At 44.3% G+C, this 16219-nt stretch overlaps 2 protein-coding genes across 3 annotated transcripts in view; one reads left to right on the top strand and one right to left on the bottom strand.

The window, feature by feature from the left end:
• Positions 1-16219, top strand: part of EIF2AK1 (eukaryotic translation initiation factor 2 alpha kinase 1) — a 41548-nt gene that overhangs the window by 23373 nt on the left and 1956 nt on the right. For both annotated transcript variants that reach the window (XM_017533729.2, XM_017533728.2), the window contains exons 10-14: positions 359-470; positions 1852-1952; positions 10854-10968; positions 11183-11265; positions 13248-13481. In XM_017533729.2, coding sequence (XP_017389218.1) covers positions 359-470; positions 1852-1952; positions 10854-10968; positions 11183-11265; positions 13248-13481 — 645 coding nt within the window. The remainder of the gene's footprint in view (positions 1-358; positions 471-1851; positions 1953-10853; positions 10969-11182; positions 11266-13247; positions 13482-16219) is intronic.
• Positions 2645-8159, bottom strand: ANKRD61 (ankyrin repeat domain 61). The gene is made up of 3 exons (XM_017533734.2): positions 7944-8159; positions 6596-6693; positions 2645-4309 (listed from the first exon to the last, which is right to left on the bottom strand). The coding sequence occupies exons 1-3, from the start codon at positions 8157-8159 to the stop codon at positions 3283-3285; spliced, it is 1341 nt and encodes a 446-aa protein (XP_017389223.1). The 3' UTR covers positions 2645-3282.

Genomic DNA, 16219 nt, shown 5'->3' with positions numbered 1-16219 from the left:
TTTATTAGAGACAGGGTTTCATCATGTTAGTCAGGCTGGTCTTGGACTCTTGACCTTGTGATCCTCCTGCCTCAGCCTCCCAAAGTGCTGGGATTACAGGTGTGAGCCACTTGCCCTGCTTACAACCCCGTTTTAATTATTGCTCTGCTTATCTGTTGCTTTCATTAGACTCTGGGCTTCTTGGGTGGGCCTGTGTCCTCAGCAGTTCCGTCTTGCAAAGGGAAGTTCACACAGGTTAAATGACTTCCCTAGAGGCCCATTCTCTTGGCCCAGAAGAGGCAGATAAATATTTGTTGGTTAAATGAAAAATGTGAGTGAATTGTGCAAAGATGGGAGCCAGCACTACGTCTTCTCCTAGGCGCAGTACCACCTGATGCTGCACATCCAGATGCAGCTGTGCGAGCTCTCGCTGTGGGATTGGATAACCGAGAGAAACCAGCGGGGCCGGGAGTGTGTGGACGAGTCTGCCTGTGAGTACCATCTGGGTCTGCACGTGCTGGGCCGGGAAATAGACCAAGTCACCTCCCCCCCATCTCATGTAGGAGTTGCCTCCAGTGCTTTATTTTCATTTGTATTTTTTATTCGCTTTATTTTTTTGAGACAGCCTCCCTCTGTCACTCAGGCAGGAGTGCACTCACTGCTTAGTGTAGCCTTGGCCTCTCCGGCTCAAGTGATCCTCCAACCTCAACCTCCTGAGTAGCTGGGACTACAGGTGCATGTCACCATGTCTGGCTGATTAAAAACAAAAAAAATGTAGAGATGAGGTTTCATTATCCTGCCCAGGCTGGTCTCCAACTCCTGATCTCAAGCAATCCTCCTGTCCTCACCTCCCAAAGTCCTAAGATTTTAGGCATGAACCTATGGGTCTGGCCAGACTTTTTCCTTTTTCTTTCTTTTTTTTTTTTGAGACAGAGTGTCACTCTTGTTGCCCAGGCTGGAGTGCAATGGTGTGAACTCGGCTCACCACAACCTCTGCCTCCAGGATTCAAGTGATTCTCCTGCCTCAGCCTCCTGAGTAGCTGGGATTACAGGCATGTACCACCACACTCAGCTAATTTTTTGTATTTTTAGTAGAGACAGGGTTTCTCCATGTTGGGCAGGCTGCTCTTGAACTCCTGACCTCAGGTGACCCGCCGCCTTTGCCTCCCAAAGTGCTGGGATTACAGGCGTCAGCCATCGTGCCTGGCCTCCAGACTTTTTTCTTTATCAATTTTTGTGTTAGTCCTATAAAACCTCTGCATCCTCTAAATTCACTTATGTCATCATATATATATATATTTTTTTTATATCATCATATTAAGAGATGAATTAATATATGTACATTTTTTGGGGCAATATGCTATGTCATTTTTGAAAAGTGAGGCTTTCCAGATGATTGAATCTTGCTCCTGGAGCTAACTTATTTTATCTTTTTCTTATTCCATTATTTGTAATAATGTCTTTAATCTGCTGTGGGGTAGGATACCAGATTTATTACTATTAAACCCCAAAATGTCAGGGGTTGAAGGGAACTTAAACTATTAAATCTAGTTGTCTGATACCTGAGAATTATTTAAAAAGTTATTATAATACAAGGAGGGCTCTGAGTGAAGTTAGAGGTACTTTCTTTCTAGTTGACAAAGTCCATCAACTGTTGAGTGCTGGTTTGTGATGGTTTCTTTGCTAGCTGAGGAGGCCTTCTTGCTTATTTCTAGGTTTGAGACCATTCTGCAGCATTGACTTTGTTGAAAATCTGAATGTTCTTAAGTGTCAGATGTTAATGTATTTAGAACGACATTAATATTTAGATGCTAATGTAATGAGTAAAAAAATAAGAGAAATAAAACTTTTTTTTTTTTTTTTTACTTCAAGGTCCTTATGTTATGGCCAATGTTGCAACAAAAATTTTTCAAGAATTGGTAGAAGGTGTGTTTTACATACATAACATGGGAATTGTGCACAGAGATCTGAAGGTAAGTGGGGATGATGAAATCATGGAAAGCAGTGGTAGCTGACCATGCGAGGTGGTTTAGGCCTGTAATCCCAGGATTTTGGGAGGCTGAAGTGGGTGGATCATCTGAGGTCGGGAGATCAAGACTAGTCTGACCAACATGGAGAAACCCTGTCTCTACTAAAAATACAAAAACAGCCAGGCGTGGTAGAGCATGCCTGTAATCCCAGCTACTCAGGAGGCTGAGGAAGGAGAAGCGCTTGAACCTGGGTGGCGGAGGCTGCGGTGAGCTGAGATCGCACGACTGCACTCCAGCCTGGGCAACAAAAGTGAGACTCTATCTCAAAAAATAAAAAAATAAAAATAAATAAAATAAATAAGCAGTGGTAGCTTTGTAACAGGGAAGACTTGATGTTGGTTCACTGAATTAAATAAGATGACATGTCCTACGTCATTTACTTAGGAGATTATAATTCCTGTTAGATAAATCATTGTTCCGTAGATTCAGAGTCTAAAAACATTAGGTTGAATTTTTTGTTTGTTTGTTTGAGATAAGGTCTCACTCTGTCGCCCATGCTGGAGTGCAGTGGCACGATCACAGCTCACTACAGCCTCGAACTCCCAAGCTCAAGAGATCCTCCTACCTCAGCCTCCCTAGTAGCTGAGACTACAGGCATGTGCTACCATGCCCAGCTAATTTTTAATTTTTTTTTGTAAAGATGGAGTTTGGCTATGTTGCCCAGGCTGGTCTTGAGTTCCTGGTCTCAAGTGATCCTCCCATCCCAACCTCCCAAAGTGCTGGGGTTACAGGTGTGAGCCACTGCACTTGAATTTAAAGCAGTAAGTTGAATTTAAAGCAGTAATTTTTGAACATTTGAAAATCCTCTGTTGAGTACTTTTTTTCAGGTACTAAGTGTGCTCTGAGTACTCATAATCAGTGGTGCTAAAGGTACTTAGTGTTAGCAGAAATGCTCATTTGTTTTTTCAGTCTTAGAGACAAACTCTATTTCTGTAATTGTTCATGTTAAAGCTTAACAAAATGAGATTTTTGTTTTTGCTGTTTAAAAAAAAGTATATAATGACTATTTGATTTTTATCTACAAAAGACTATCAAGAAAGAGAGAAAATATATTTGTTTCTTTGGCTGAAGAGGTTTAAATTAATTTGCTTACTGTCCAGCCAGAAGTTAAGTCATGGGCATGAAAAAAAAAACTTAGGAACTCCTTTGACACAGGTTAGAGGGGAAAAAAAAACCACCTAGGAACAAAAATGTTAATAGGCAAATCACTTTATGTTTTGGAAAATGTTTAGGAACCAGTAGTGTGTACATTTGGGATGTAAAGGGTGATAGGTTAAGCATTTTCTGGTACATGTCTAGCCAGAAAATGCAGTTTGAGTGACTGAGATTCCCTGCTGCTGTGAAATTGGAGGTCTGATTTTGAGAGGTACACTGAGTCGTACCAAGAGTAGACAGAATTCCATATCTTCACTGGGAGAAGTTGCTTCAAGTGTTGTTTGTATTTCTCACCATAAATATTCCGGATGTTTCTTTTGCAGATATCCTGTAGGAATAAAGGTTTTTGCGATTGCTTTATTAGGGTGTCCCTTAAGAGGCGAAATTCTGGTAGCATGATTCCTGCAGGTAGAATTCCTTGGTTATTGGTCATTCTCAGAGGATAAGTGCGATTAAGAAGCCTGGACAGAAGTGCTGTGTGTCTTATATTGAAACTGCGCTGAAGGTACATGTAAATTGGAGATTCCCCGTTTTTTGTTAAAATATTAATATTTGCTTCAAATTCAAGCAAAAGATCAATTATTGGCTCTCTGCCTCCAAAGCATGCCTCATGGATGGCTGTTTGGCCTTTGTAGTCCTGGGCGTTGACTTTGGCTCCATGAGTGAGTAGCAGACGGATGCAGCTGATCCCCGCCCCGAGTAGTCGGCCTGCTTTGCTTGACGCAGTGCGCACTGCCAGCTTCAGGGCCGTGTTCCCCGTGGAAGAGACAGCACAATTGACGTTTGCTCCATAGGCAATGAGTGTTTCCATCATCTCCTTATTCAGCATGTCTGCGGCCATGTGAAGGGGTGTCATGCTGACTTCATTAATAGCATTGACATCGGCACCATTTTGGGCCAAAATGGAGAGAACTTGATCATAACCATATGTGATGGCCAAGTGGAGTGGTGATTGATTGTTGCTGATTTCCACCCGAGCGTTAACTTGAGCTCCATGCTCACACAAGGTGCGGAGACACGTGATGGCGTTATTCTGAATGTCTGTCAGGAACCTTTGGATTCTGTTGCCTGGTTTTGCCCACGAGGTGGAAGTGACCGGCCAGTGCAGTAGCAGTAAGTTGAGTGTGGTGAGGCCCCTGTTGTCCCTAGAATGGGTATTGATTACACGTTACACTGAATTCATGGTGGGAATGGCTCTATGTGAACAGTTAATGCTTAAGAAGCCAGTATTTAAAGTAATACCCTTTAATTACCTTAAGGATGCATTTCAAAATCTGTATTGCTGGGTAGTTTCTCAGGCTATCCCAGGGTTTTTGGGGGGATGTGGTGGGATGCATCACTATATGATGGGGCCTAACTTCTGTTTTTTATATATATATAATTTTTTTTTTTTTTTGAAAAATTCTTTTCACTTTTTGACAATGACATGAAGGAGGCCCAGCTTCTTGAAGCAGCCTATTTTAACTGTGCTGCAGTCCCTTCAAAGCTATATCTTAGTGATTTCTGTATCCCAGCACCTGACACAGTGCTGGTCTGGGTTGGTAAGCTTCCCGTGACATTGTGTGGACTTGAGTGGGATCTGTTATTGCCATAGAAGTGAGCCGTAAAGGCCCGAACTCCTGTTGACTCCATTCTTACTGGTTCTGTTTCTGCTCTCCTACCCAACATTTTTATGCATGAGTGTATAGGGAGTAGAAGAGGTGATGAGGGTTGAATCTGAAGACCTGTGGATTCTGAAGTTGATTCCTTGCTCCAAGCCAGGTGGAATGAGCATTTTACAACTTGGCTCTCATCTCAGAAGTGCTTCCAAAAATTCCTCTTTTTTTTTTTTTTTGAGACAGAGTCTCGCTTTGTCATCCAGGCTGGAGTGCAGTGGCACAATCTCTGCTCACTGCAACCTCCACCTACCAGGTTCAAGCAATTCTGTCTCAGCCTCCCGAGTAGCTGGGACTACAGGTGCCTACCACCATGCCTGGCTAATTTTTGTATTTTTAGTAGAGACAGGTTTTCACCATATTGGTCAGGCTGGTCTTGACTGCTGACCTCAGATGATCTGCCCACCTCAGCCTCCCAAAGTGCTGGGATTCAGGCGTGAGCAACCGAGCCTGGCCCCAAGAATTCCTTTGTTTTGGCAGAGAAAAGGGAAGGTTTATTATGTAACTCTAACTGCTCCACTGAAATTAGAAAGTGATTTTAGTGCACGTATATTTGTTTAGCCTGAGGCCCTAGGCTGGGAATGTGGTGAAACAGCATGTGGCCCCTACCTCTGTGGGGCTTACAGTCTAGTAGGGAAGATAGACAAGAAACAATAGAACAACTCAGTAAATACTGGAAGCAGGCTGAATTCTAGAGAGGTGTGGGAGCTTCACACGGCACATGTGGTATGCAGGGTAGGAAGGGGTCCCCTGAAGAGAACAGGGTGTCTGTGATGGTCCAGATGTGGAAGGGACTTCAAGAGGACTTACAGAGCTAGGTGGGGTGCTCAGGGACAAGCTGAGAGCAAGACAGGTCAGGTGGGTTCTTCTGGAGCAAGGTAAGGATATCGGGCAAGAAGTTCTATTATTATTATTATTATTTTTGAGATGGAGTCTCACTCTGTTGCCCAGGCTAGAGTGCAATGGCACAGTCTTGGCTCACTGCAACCTTTGACTCCAGGTTCAAGCGATTCTCCTTCCTCAGCCTCCTGAGTAGCTGGGATTATAGGCACACACCACCACGCCTGGTTAATGTTTTGTATTTTTAGTAGAGCTGGGGTTTCACCATGTTGGTCAGGTTGGTCTCGAACTCCTGACCTTGTGATCTGCCTGCCTCAGCCTCCCAAAGTGCTGGGATTACGGGCATGGTACCATACCCAGCCTATTCCCAGTTTTTCAGAGTATCTCATCTACTCAGTAAAGACATTGGTTCATTCATAACATGATAATGTGTAGTCTATCACCTTGAAGAACGAACAAGACCAGACATAAATGGAAAAAAATGTATGAACTGAAAAAATCTATATCATGTATATCCTCACTTAGAAATGATTGCTGGTGAGGCCAGGTGCTGTGGCTCAAGCCTTTAATCCCAGCACTTCGGGAGGCTGAGGCGAGTGGATCACTTGAGGCCAGGAGTTTGAGACCAGCCTGGCCAGCATGGTGAAACCCTGTCTCTAGTAGAAATACAAAAGTTAGCCGGGTGTGGTGGTGCACACCTGGAATCCTAGCTACTTCGGAGGCGGAGGTGGGAGAATCTCTTGAACCCGGGAAGTGGAGGTTACAGTGAGCTGAAATTGTGCCACTGCATTCCAGTGACAGAGTAAGACCCTGCCTTGAAAAAAAAAGAGAGAGAGAAAGAAGGAAGGAAAGGAAAGAAGGTAAAAAAGAAAGGAAGGAAAGGAAGAAAGGAAAGAAAGAAAGAAATGACTGCCGGTGCCCGTGGAGTTAACTTACCTGACTTCCGGGTCAGCGCCATGCCGTAGGAGGCAGCGCAAACTCCGGGCCTTGTGGTGCTCGGCAGCCAGATGGATGGGGATGATAGACTCTGCATGCTTCGGAGAGAAAACAAAACACGTTACAAGTGGCCCTTGTAGTTAAAAATAATACTTGTGTCAGCTTGCCATATTTGTGTTAGCTTGCCATTTCAAAGGCAATACATTTATTTAGTGTCTTACTGGCTCACTATTTTTCTGGTATGTGCATTGAAAATTTCCTTTTCTACTGCCTGTTTTAAATGGTCAAAACTCAGTTAATTCCATGTTATAAAATCTGTATTTTACAGAAATGCACATTTACTGAGGCACCAGAAATAATACTCAAAAGCTTTGGAAGTTTTTAAAAGTTGATTCTTCTGAAGAGCCTGTGGTGTGATATTAATGGCACTTGCTATGAAGTCACTTAGTCCTTAAAGTAACCCACAGGGTGGTGGAGAAGTAGGTGCGGCGTTGTATTGTCAGCTGTAAAACCTGAATCTCCAGAGTTTTCAAATATAACGCAGCATATGTTCTGTCTATGATTAGCAGAGCTGTTTGTGCCAGCACTTAAAATACACATATAAGTAGTGGTTTTACACCGTTGCTGCAAGATAAGACAGTAAGGTACAAGAGAGGGTGATTTCCTTTTTGAAAAAATATTTTAATTGTAAAGGTAATAATCATTGTATAAAAATTTAGAAAATGAAAATGTATATATTAAAAAGGGAAAAACTAATTTTTGTTTGTTTGTTTTTGAGACGGAGTCTCGCTCTGTCATCCAGCTGGAGTACAGTGGTGCGATCTCGGCTGACTGCAACCTCTGCCTCCTGGGTTCAAGTGATTCTCCTGCCTCAGCCTCCCAAATAGCTGGGATTATAGGCTCCGGTCACCATGCCCAGCTAACTTGTGTATTTTTAGTAGAGATGGGATTTCGCCATGTTGGCCAGGCTGGTTTCGAACTCCTGACCTCAGGTGATCCGCCCACCTCGGCCTCCCAAAATGCTGGGATTACAGACGTGAGCCACCATGCCCGGCCACAAAAGGAAAAACGAATTTGACCACATGGAGGTTATCACTGTGGGTATGTTTGAGAGATGACATGAATGGTCTTCCAGCCACACAAGATCTGGTGTGTTCTCCTGTTGTTTTGTGTGTGACATGTATAGGGGAGGCTTAGCAGGCTTTGGGGAGCATTGCTGTGTTGTGGAGTGAGCTGGAGTCATGCCTCGTAAGGGCTGTGAGCTTAGTGGATTCACCAGCATTAGATCATGCTCCTTTCTAAGCAGGCTGACTTTTTCCCAGAAGTGACTGGGCAAAAAAGAGGGTACCTGGCTCAGAAATAATCTGTTGCTGGTGGAGTCGGGCAGAATGGTGATGGGCTGGTTGACGGGGTGATTTCTCAACAGTGCCTCAATGGTAGTGCAGTCTTCGCCCATAATGGCTTCATAGATTTTCAAGTGAAGGGCTACGGATGAGCCATCTTCCAGGGACTTGGGACTGTCAACCACCAGGTCTCTGCTGCTTTTCCTGGTTATATTCCCCATGGGAAAAACTTAAGACTTAGGGGAAAATGTTGTTATGGAATTGGTCAGTTTCAGCCTCTTTATGATGATTCTTTCAGTTCAGTTCTAGAACTATTCTAGAATTTATTGAGAATTGTATCTGTGAACATAGTCCATCAAAATTTGTAACCAATGTCCAGATTTTGTTCCTTGATCATATATAATGTCAAATGTTAGCAGTTTTTAGGGTTTTCTACTCAATCGTAAAAACATATCCAAGCTATCATCTTACATCTTTATTCCTGATTTATCTCCAATTCAAGCATATTTCAAACATTGATCAAAGCTAAAACAGGGGAATTTCTACATTAAAATAAAAAGCTAAAATTATTATGTTTAAAGTAAGAAAACTTTTAACCTAAGTTATTTTTTTGTTTTTTACTATAATAGAATCTTCTCTTTCCCCATTACAGGTTCAGTTTTTCACTGGCATAGGAATAGTTTGGGAGATGTTTTGGGTCTGCACTTGTTGCTTAAATAAAGCCATTTAGTGTGATCTATTAGTTCCCAACCCTGGCTAATATATGTGAGTTATCTGGGAGCTTCTAAAAAATATCAAAAAGTTTTTTCATAGTGTGAGAAACATGCTCATCCATCCAAACCCAAAGAATGGGCTTAGGGGCACAAAGAACAGTGAAAGTGAGACTTTAATAGCAGTCTCGCAAGATCAGGTGTCTAGTAGGCAGGTACAAAAAGGGCAGTTACAACAGGTAATTTATCTTCTTGCATGCAAGTCCCTCCTCTAGTTCCTCACTGGTCGGTACTATGGGGTTAAAATCTTCCCTGAAGTTGCCTAAGGTTTTTTTTCTTTTTAAGATGGAGTCTTGCTCTGTCACCAGGCTGGAGTGCAGTGGTGCGATCTCGGTCCACTGCAACCTCTGCCTCCCGGATTCAAGTGATTGTCCTGCCTCAGCCTCCCTAGTAGCTGGGGTTACAGGCATGTGCCACTATACCCACCTAATTTTATATATATATATATATATATATTTTTTTTTTTTTTTTTTGAGACAGACTCTGACCCTGTCACCCAGGCTGGAGTGCAGTGGCGCGATCTCGGTCCACTGCAACCTCTGCCTCCCGGATTCAAGTGATTGTCCTGCCTCAGCTCCTGAGTAGCTGGGATTACAGGCACACATCACCATGGCAGGCTAATTTTTGTATTTTTAGTAGAGACGAGGTTTTACCATATTGGCCAGGCTGGTCTTGAACTCCCAACCTCAGGTGATGCACCCTCCTTGGCCTCCCAAAGTGCTGGGATTACAGGCATGAGCCACTGCACCTGACCAAGCCTATGTTTTTTTATGAAACATAAAACTTTGAACACTTTCACTTGAATCTAGAAAACTTCAGTTTGGGGGACTTTTAATCAGAATAGTTTCATTTCTCTGCATTTTATTTAGAAAATTTTCCTAAATGCCTAAATCAGATGGTATATACAGTGTGCTACAGTAAGCTTAATACTTGCTTAACTTTTTATTGAATAAGTTATTAGTTAATTACGATGTGAAGCCAGACAAAGTATATATATACTTTATAGTAAAGTATATAGAGTAGTAGAATATCATACAGCCATTCTTTGATGCTTTCTCTTAGCTTTAAAAACTGTTTATGTAGGGCTGGGCATGGCTCACACCTGTAACCCCAGCACTTTGGAAGGCCAAGGTGGGCGGATCACAAGGTCAGGAGATCGAGACCATCCTGGCCAACATGGTAAAACCCAGGCTTTACTAAAAATACAAAAAGTACCTGGTGTGGTGGTGTATGCCTATAATCCCAGCTACTCGGGAGGCTGAGGCAGGAGAATTGCTTGAACCAGGGAGTTGGAGGTTGCAATGAGCCGAGATCTCGCCACTGTGCTCCACGAGATCTTACCACTGCACTCCACCCTGGTGACAGAGTGAGACTCGGTCTCAAAAATAAAAAAAAAAACTATATAGTGAGCAGACCAGTTTCAAGACCTGTTCCTCAGGGTCAAAGTTGAGAGTTTCTGCCACTGGACCCCTGCTTGACTTCAGCCTGGTCCCCCGCTTCTGCTGGTATTACAACACCTGCTTTTTTCTCCTTTTTAATTTTTTTGAGACGGAGCATCGCTCTGTCACCCAGGCTGGAGTACAGTGGTGCAGTCTCGGCTCACTGCAAACTTCGCCTCCCAGGTTCAAGTGATTCTCCTGCCTCAGCCTCCTAAGTAGCTAGGATTACAGGCACACGCCACCATACCTGGCTAATTTTTGTATTTTTATTAGANAGACGGGGTTTCACCATGTTGACCAGGATGGTCTTGATCTCTTGACCTCGTGATCCACCCGCCTCGGCCTCCCAAAGTGCTGGGATTACAGGCTTGAGCCACCGCGCCCGGCCCTAATTTTATATTTTTAGTAGAGATGGGGTTTCACCATGTTGGCCACGCTTGTCTCAAACTCCTGACCTCAGGTGATCTGCCCGCCCCAGCCTCCCAAAGTGCTGGGATTACAGGCGTGAGCCACTGTACCCGGCTGGATGTTGAGATTTTTAAAACTCCCGGATGATTCTAACGTGCAGGTGAATTTGGGAACTATTCCTCAAATATTTTTGAGGGGGCTCCTTGCCCCTGAGTTCAAAACACTTAACATTTGCAGGTTTTTACTATTTGTTTTAAGAAAGCCAAAGAGTTGACTTTTTTTTTGTTGTTGTTGATAGCCAAGAAATATTTTTCTTCATGGCCCTGATCAGCAAGTAAAAATAGGAGACTTTGGTCTGGCCTGCACAGACATCCTACAGAAGAACACAGACTGGACCAGTAGGAATGGGAAGAGTAAGATTTTGTTTTGTTTTGTTTTGTTTGCATAAGCAAAATACATGGTTGCACATGTTAGTATTTAAAGAGAATCATAAAGATTTAATAGCAAAGGTAAGATAAAAAGCAACCTTGTTCCCCGAGGTGCTGCACTGCTTGCTCATAGTAAATGTTCTTTAATGTTGATAGTGCTAACACTGCAATGTTTAATATGTGGCTTTTGAAATGATAGGAACACCAACGCATACGTCCAGAGTGGGTACTTGTCTGTACGCTTCACCCGAACAGTTGGAAGGATCTGAGTATGATGCCAAGGTAGCATTTGTTGCTTTCTGCCCTTTCATTCAACTTACTCTTCAGTGGTAAATAACAAACAGTACAAGTCTAGGCGCGGTGGCTCATGCCTATAATCCCAGTACTTTGGGAGGCCAAGGTGGGTGGACACTTGAAGTCAGGTGTTCAAGACCAGCCTGGCCAACATGGTAAAGCCCATCTCTACTAAGAATACAAAAATTAGCTGGGCATGGTGGCGCACACCTGTAGTCCCAGCTACTCTGGAGACTGAGGCACAAGAATCGTTTGAATCTAGGAGGCGGAGGTTGCAGTGAGCTGAGATCGTACCATTCCGTTTGAGCCTGGATGACAAGAGCAAAACTCCATCTCAAAAAAAAAGGAGAAAAAAAAAAAAACCCCAGTACAATGAAATGTAGAAGTTCTATCATAGAGATGTTTTTGGAGATAACTGAGTACTGTAGATTATTAACTGGATCAAACTGCCCTAAGAAGAAGCCTCACTTTTCAGTGGAATCTGTGTTGCCTTCTTTACCATTGCAAAATCCACGGGTGTCACAAACTTTTTTGTTTGTTCATTTGTTGTTTTTGAGACAAGGTCTTGCTCTGTTGCCCAGGCTGGATTGCAGTGGTGTCATCATAGCTTATGGTAGCCTCCAACTCCTGGGCTCAAATGATTCTGCCACCTCAGCCTCCCATGTAGCTGGGACTACAAGAGTTGTGCCACCACACCCAGCTAATTAAAAAAAAAATTTGTTTATTTATAGAGATGGGGTCTTACTTTGTCCAGGTTGGTCTCAAACGTCTGGCCTCATGTGATTCTCCTCCCTTGACCTCCCAAAATGCTGGGATTACAGGCATGAACCACTGCGCTTGGCCTAAATTGTTTCTGAAATGAGCTTTCCCTTTAAAACACCACTGTTCACCTCAGTAAGCTAGAATTCATGGAAGTCTATTTTCAGCCTTTTCTTCTTCTTATTTTTTTTTCAAGCTGTAGTAAATAAATGCCACAGGGAAGCCTGCCCCTTGACTCCCCTTGAAATAGAATGAAGATGCTGTAAAGTCTGAATCACCATTGTTCCTTGAAGAAATGCTAAAATCCATTTTTCTTTTCTTTTCTTTCTTATTTGAAATGGAGTTTTGCTTTGTCACCCAGGCTGGAGTACGGTCGCGTGATCTCAGCTCACTGCAGCCTCCACCTCCTGGGCTCATGCAGTTCTCCTGCCTCAGCCTCCCGAGCAGCTGGGATTACAGGCATGCGCCACCACACCCAGCTAATTTTTGTATTTTTAGTAGAGACAGGGTTCGACCATGTTGGCCAGGCTGGTCTCGAACTCCTGACCTCAAGTGATCCACCCACCTCAGGCTCCCAGAGTGCTGGGATTACAGGTGTGAGCCAGCACGCCTAGACTAAAATCCATTTTTCAAATGGATTTTCTTCCTTTTGTTGGCTCATCGAGCTTTTTAGTGATTGAGAAAGAGCTGTCGGAAAAAATGATGACTGCCCCTAAAATCTTGTCTAGCAAAGACCTTCGTAAAAAATCTGTTTTTAGGAGTAGTAGCGCAGATTTTTATACAGTTAAGTGTCACCGAGAACACGTGGTAAGTACGACTGGAGGCAGAGGTGAGACCAGAGGAGAACCTGCGACCCTCTTTGGCTCTCCCAGAGCTGGCACTAGCAGGCGTGAGCTCACGTCACTCTGCTTGGGTCAGACCTGGATTGTTAAGGGGTGCTGAAGAGAATTGTATGGTTGTGACTGCTATGGGTGGGGGAATTATTCCTGGCCTCCACCTGACCATTCATTCTGCATACCCACGGATGCCCCTTTTTGGGGTTGTGAAAGTCCCTGTCACTGATGAGCCATCCTGCTCTGCTCCTTCTTGTGGGTGACTATATATCCTCATTCTGAGAAACCCTCTCCTGTTTGGGAGGGTGGAACACAGAAGTGGAAATGTTCTTTTAACTCGATTTCACTACTGAGCTGCCCCTTTTTTTCTTTTTCTAGTCAGATATGTATAGCTTGGGTGTGATCCTGCTAGAGCTCTTTCAGCCATTTGGAACAGAAATGGAGCGAGCAGAAGTTCTAACAGGTTTAAGAACTGGTCATTTGCCGGAATCCCTCAGTAAAAGGTGTCCAGTGCAAGCCAAGTATATCCAGCACTTAACAAGAAGGAACTCATCACAGAGACCATCTGCTCTTCAGCTGCTGCAGAGCGAACTTTTCCAAAATCCTGGAAATGTATGTGCTGTTTTTTTCTTGGTCCTAGAGTGAAGGTGGTTTTTATTTCCTCTTTTGGGGAAGGAAGGGGTGGGTGGTGCCCCTGGAGGATGGGGCTGGAAGAGCCAGATGATGGTTCTGGAGTTGGGGGAGGCCTGTTTGTTCTCGTCCACTTCCTGGCACTCAGCTGCAGAGGATGCTCGCAGGACTCACTCCCCTTGGGGTAGCAGCTCTGGCCTCAGCAGGCACAGGAGGGATCTTCTTGTGTTCACAAAGAGGAGCAGAGGGCTGGGGGCCAACCGCAGGGTAGGAAAGCTTCCTGAGGCCAGGTGGGTGTGACGGCTTCCCAGAAAGGCCTAAGGGGCCCACAGGGAATGCTCCTTCTGATGGCTGGGCCTTTAAATGTCCATGTCAAACTGACTCTTAACCACCTGCCTGCTGTTCTGGGCTGTTTGGGTCTCTGTCGGGGGCTCATCACTGGCAGGGCTGGTGACACCAGAAGTGGTGGGCTGGTCCCTCAAGGATGTTTTGGTCACTGGTGAGTTTAGCACTCTTTTTCGAGAATTTCAGATTGTAGATGATCCTGGCACCTCCCCGGGTAGTGCTCAAGAGCATGCCCCAGGGGGGCTGCCACAGTCCCCGCAGAGTACACAGCCACTGCCAACCACCTGGGAGAGGCAGGGCTGGCCTTGCTTGGGGGTCTGGCTACAGCTGCTGCCCTGGACATGGTCTCTATCCATGATTTTTTTTTGTTGTTTGTTTTTAATGCTGAGGAAAATATGAAGCTTAAAATAGAATTTGTTTAAATTGTGAATCCTGGCCAGGCGGGGTGGCTTGGGCCTGTAATTCCAGCACTTTGGGAGGCTGAGGTGGGAGGATCACTTGAGGTCAGGAGTTCGAGGCCAGTCTGGCTAACATGGTGAAACCCCATGTCTACTAAAAGTACAAAAATTAGCTGGGTGTAGTGGTGCATACCTGTAATCCCAGCTCCTGGGGCGGCTGAGGCAGTAGAATTGCTTGAACCCAGGGGGTGGAGGTTGCAGTGAGCTGAGATCACACCACTGCACTCCACTGGTGACAGTGAGACTCCGACTCAAAATAAATAGTGACTCTTGTTTCAGTGAATAGTTGAGCTTAGACTCCTATTGGTGCAAACAAAATATTTAAACCCATTCTCAGAGTTCCCTCACTGTATCAAGTACTAGGTTGAGTATCAGTAGCACACATATACTCATTGTCCACGTAAGCAGGTTGACTCCCTGCTACCTGTCTACTCTAAGAGTTATCAGCTTCAGTTTCTAGCCTCATCTTGCTAAGTCAGTGAAAGGGTTTTGTTTTGCTCTTTCTTCCAACTATGATATATCTCTTATTGTGAATGTACCTACAAGTGTCTGGGTGCGGTGGCTCACAACTGTAATCCCAACACTTTGGGAGGCCGAGGTGGGCAGACACGAGGTCAGGAGATTGAGACGATCCTGGCCAACATGGTGAAACCCCATCTCCACTAAACATACAAAAAATTAGCCGGGTGCAGTGGCACGTGCCTGTAATCCCAGCTACTCGGGAGGCTGAGGCAGGAGAATCGCTTGAACCTGGGAGGTGGAGGTTGCAGTGAGCTGAGATAGCGCCATTGCAGTCCAGCCTAGGTGACACAGTGAGAGACTCCATCTCAAAAAAAAAAGGAAAGTACCTAATAGTAAAAAGAGCTGCATACTGAAGGGTAAAAGGCAGCAGTAATTCTAATGGTGAGTTGGCGATGTAACCATGATAGCAGAGACTGCCTTAGCCAATGTAAGGGCTTTCAGCTTTCAACAGTGTGGTTCTGGCTTTCAGTCCTGCAATGTGGTATTGCCCCAGAGCCACCCCATTCCCTTTCTCCTTCCTGACCTGTCCTTAGAGTGCCATGTAGTCTCCCAGCACATAACGGAGACCACAGGTGATTCCATCCATTCTGTTCCTCTAGAAACTTTCTAAGATTTAATAAAAGCCTAATTCAAGATACACTCCGATTCTTTAGTGCTTTGCTACTCAAAGTACCGTCCTCAGACATGCTACACTGGCATGACCTGGGAGCTCTGCCCCCAACATAGTGAGAAAATCTGTATTTCCACAAGATTTCCCAAGTGACTGACATTCACAGTGTTTGAGCAGCATTGCATGAACGCAGCGGTTCTCAAAGTGTTGTTTCCAGAACAGCAGCATAAAATCACCTGGGAATGTCATAGAATTCTCAGACCCTTCAGTCCCCTGACCTATTAAAAAAGAGAAATTTAGGGAGGAGATGGGGCTGCATCCTGTACTGTAATGAAACTTTAAAGTGATTCTGATGTATACTAGTTGGGGAACCACTTGTAGTGATTGTTTAAAATAATCAGATGGTTGATTTATCTTCTATTTAAGGCTTATTGTCAAGCAAAACTGAATTTTGTTAAATGGTAAAAACAGGTAGGTGTGGTACTTTTCTTTTTGAAAGCGTTTGAAAATAACAGATGTGGTTTATCTTTTTTTTTTTGAGATGGAGTCTCCCTGTGTCACCCGGGCTGGAGTACAGTGGCGTAATCTTGGCTCACTGTAACCTCCACCTTCTGTGTTCAGGTGATTCTCCTGCCTCAGCATCTCTAGTAGCTGGGATTACAGGTGCTCACCACAACACCTGGCTACTTTTTTTTTTTTTTTGAGACAGAGTCTTGCTGTCTTCAGGCACTAGGCTGGAGTGCAGTGGTGTGATCTCGGCTCACTGCAACCTCCACCTCCCAGGT

This window comes from Cebus imitator, unplaced genomic scaffold (assembly GCF_001604975.1).
Source record: "Cebus imitator isolate Cc_AM_T3 unplaced genomic scaffold, Cebus_imitator-1.0 Scaffold82, whole genome shotgun sequence".
NCBI lineage: Eukaryota > Metazoa > Chordata > Mammalia > Primates > Cebidae > Cebus > Cebus imitator.
This window is presented reverse-complemented; position numbering and strand designations above follow the sequence as displayed.

Excerpts from the sequence above, each read along its gene's own strand:
- ANKRD61 (XM_017533734.2), bottom strand. The coding sequence starts at position 8,159 with ATGGGGAATATAACCAGGAAAAGCAGCAGAGACCTGGTGGTTGACAGT. Across the intron at positions 6,694-7,943 it reads ACAGATTATTTCTGAGCCAG|CATGCAGAGTCTATCATCCC; the intron begins GTACCCTCTTTT and ends TTCTCTCCGAAG. Across the intron at positions 4,310-6,595 it reads GGCGCTGACCCGGAAGTCAG|GGACAACAGGGGCCTCACCA; the intron begins GTAAGTTAACTC and ends TACCCATTCTAG.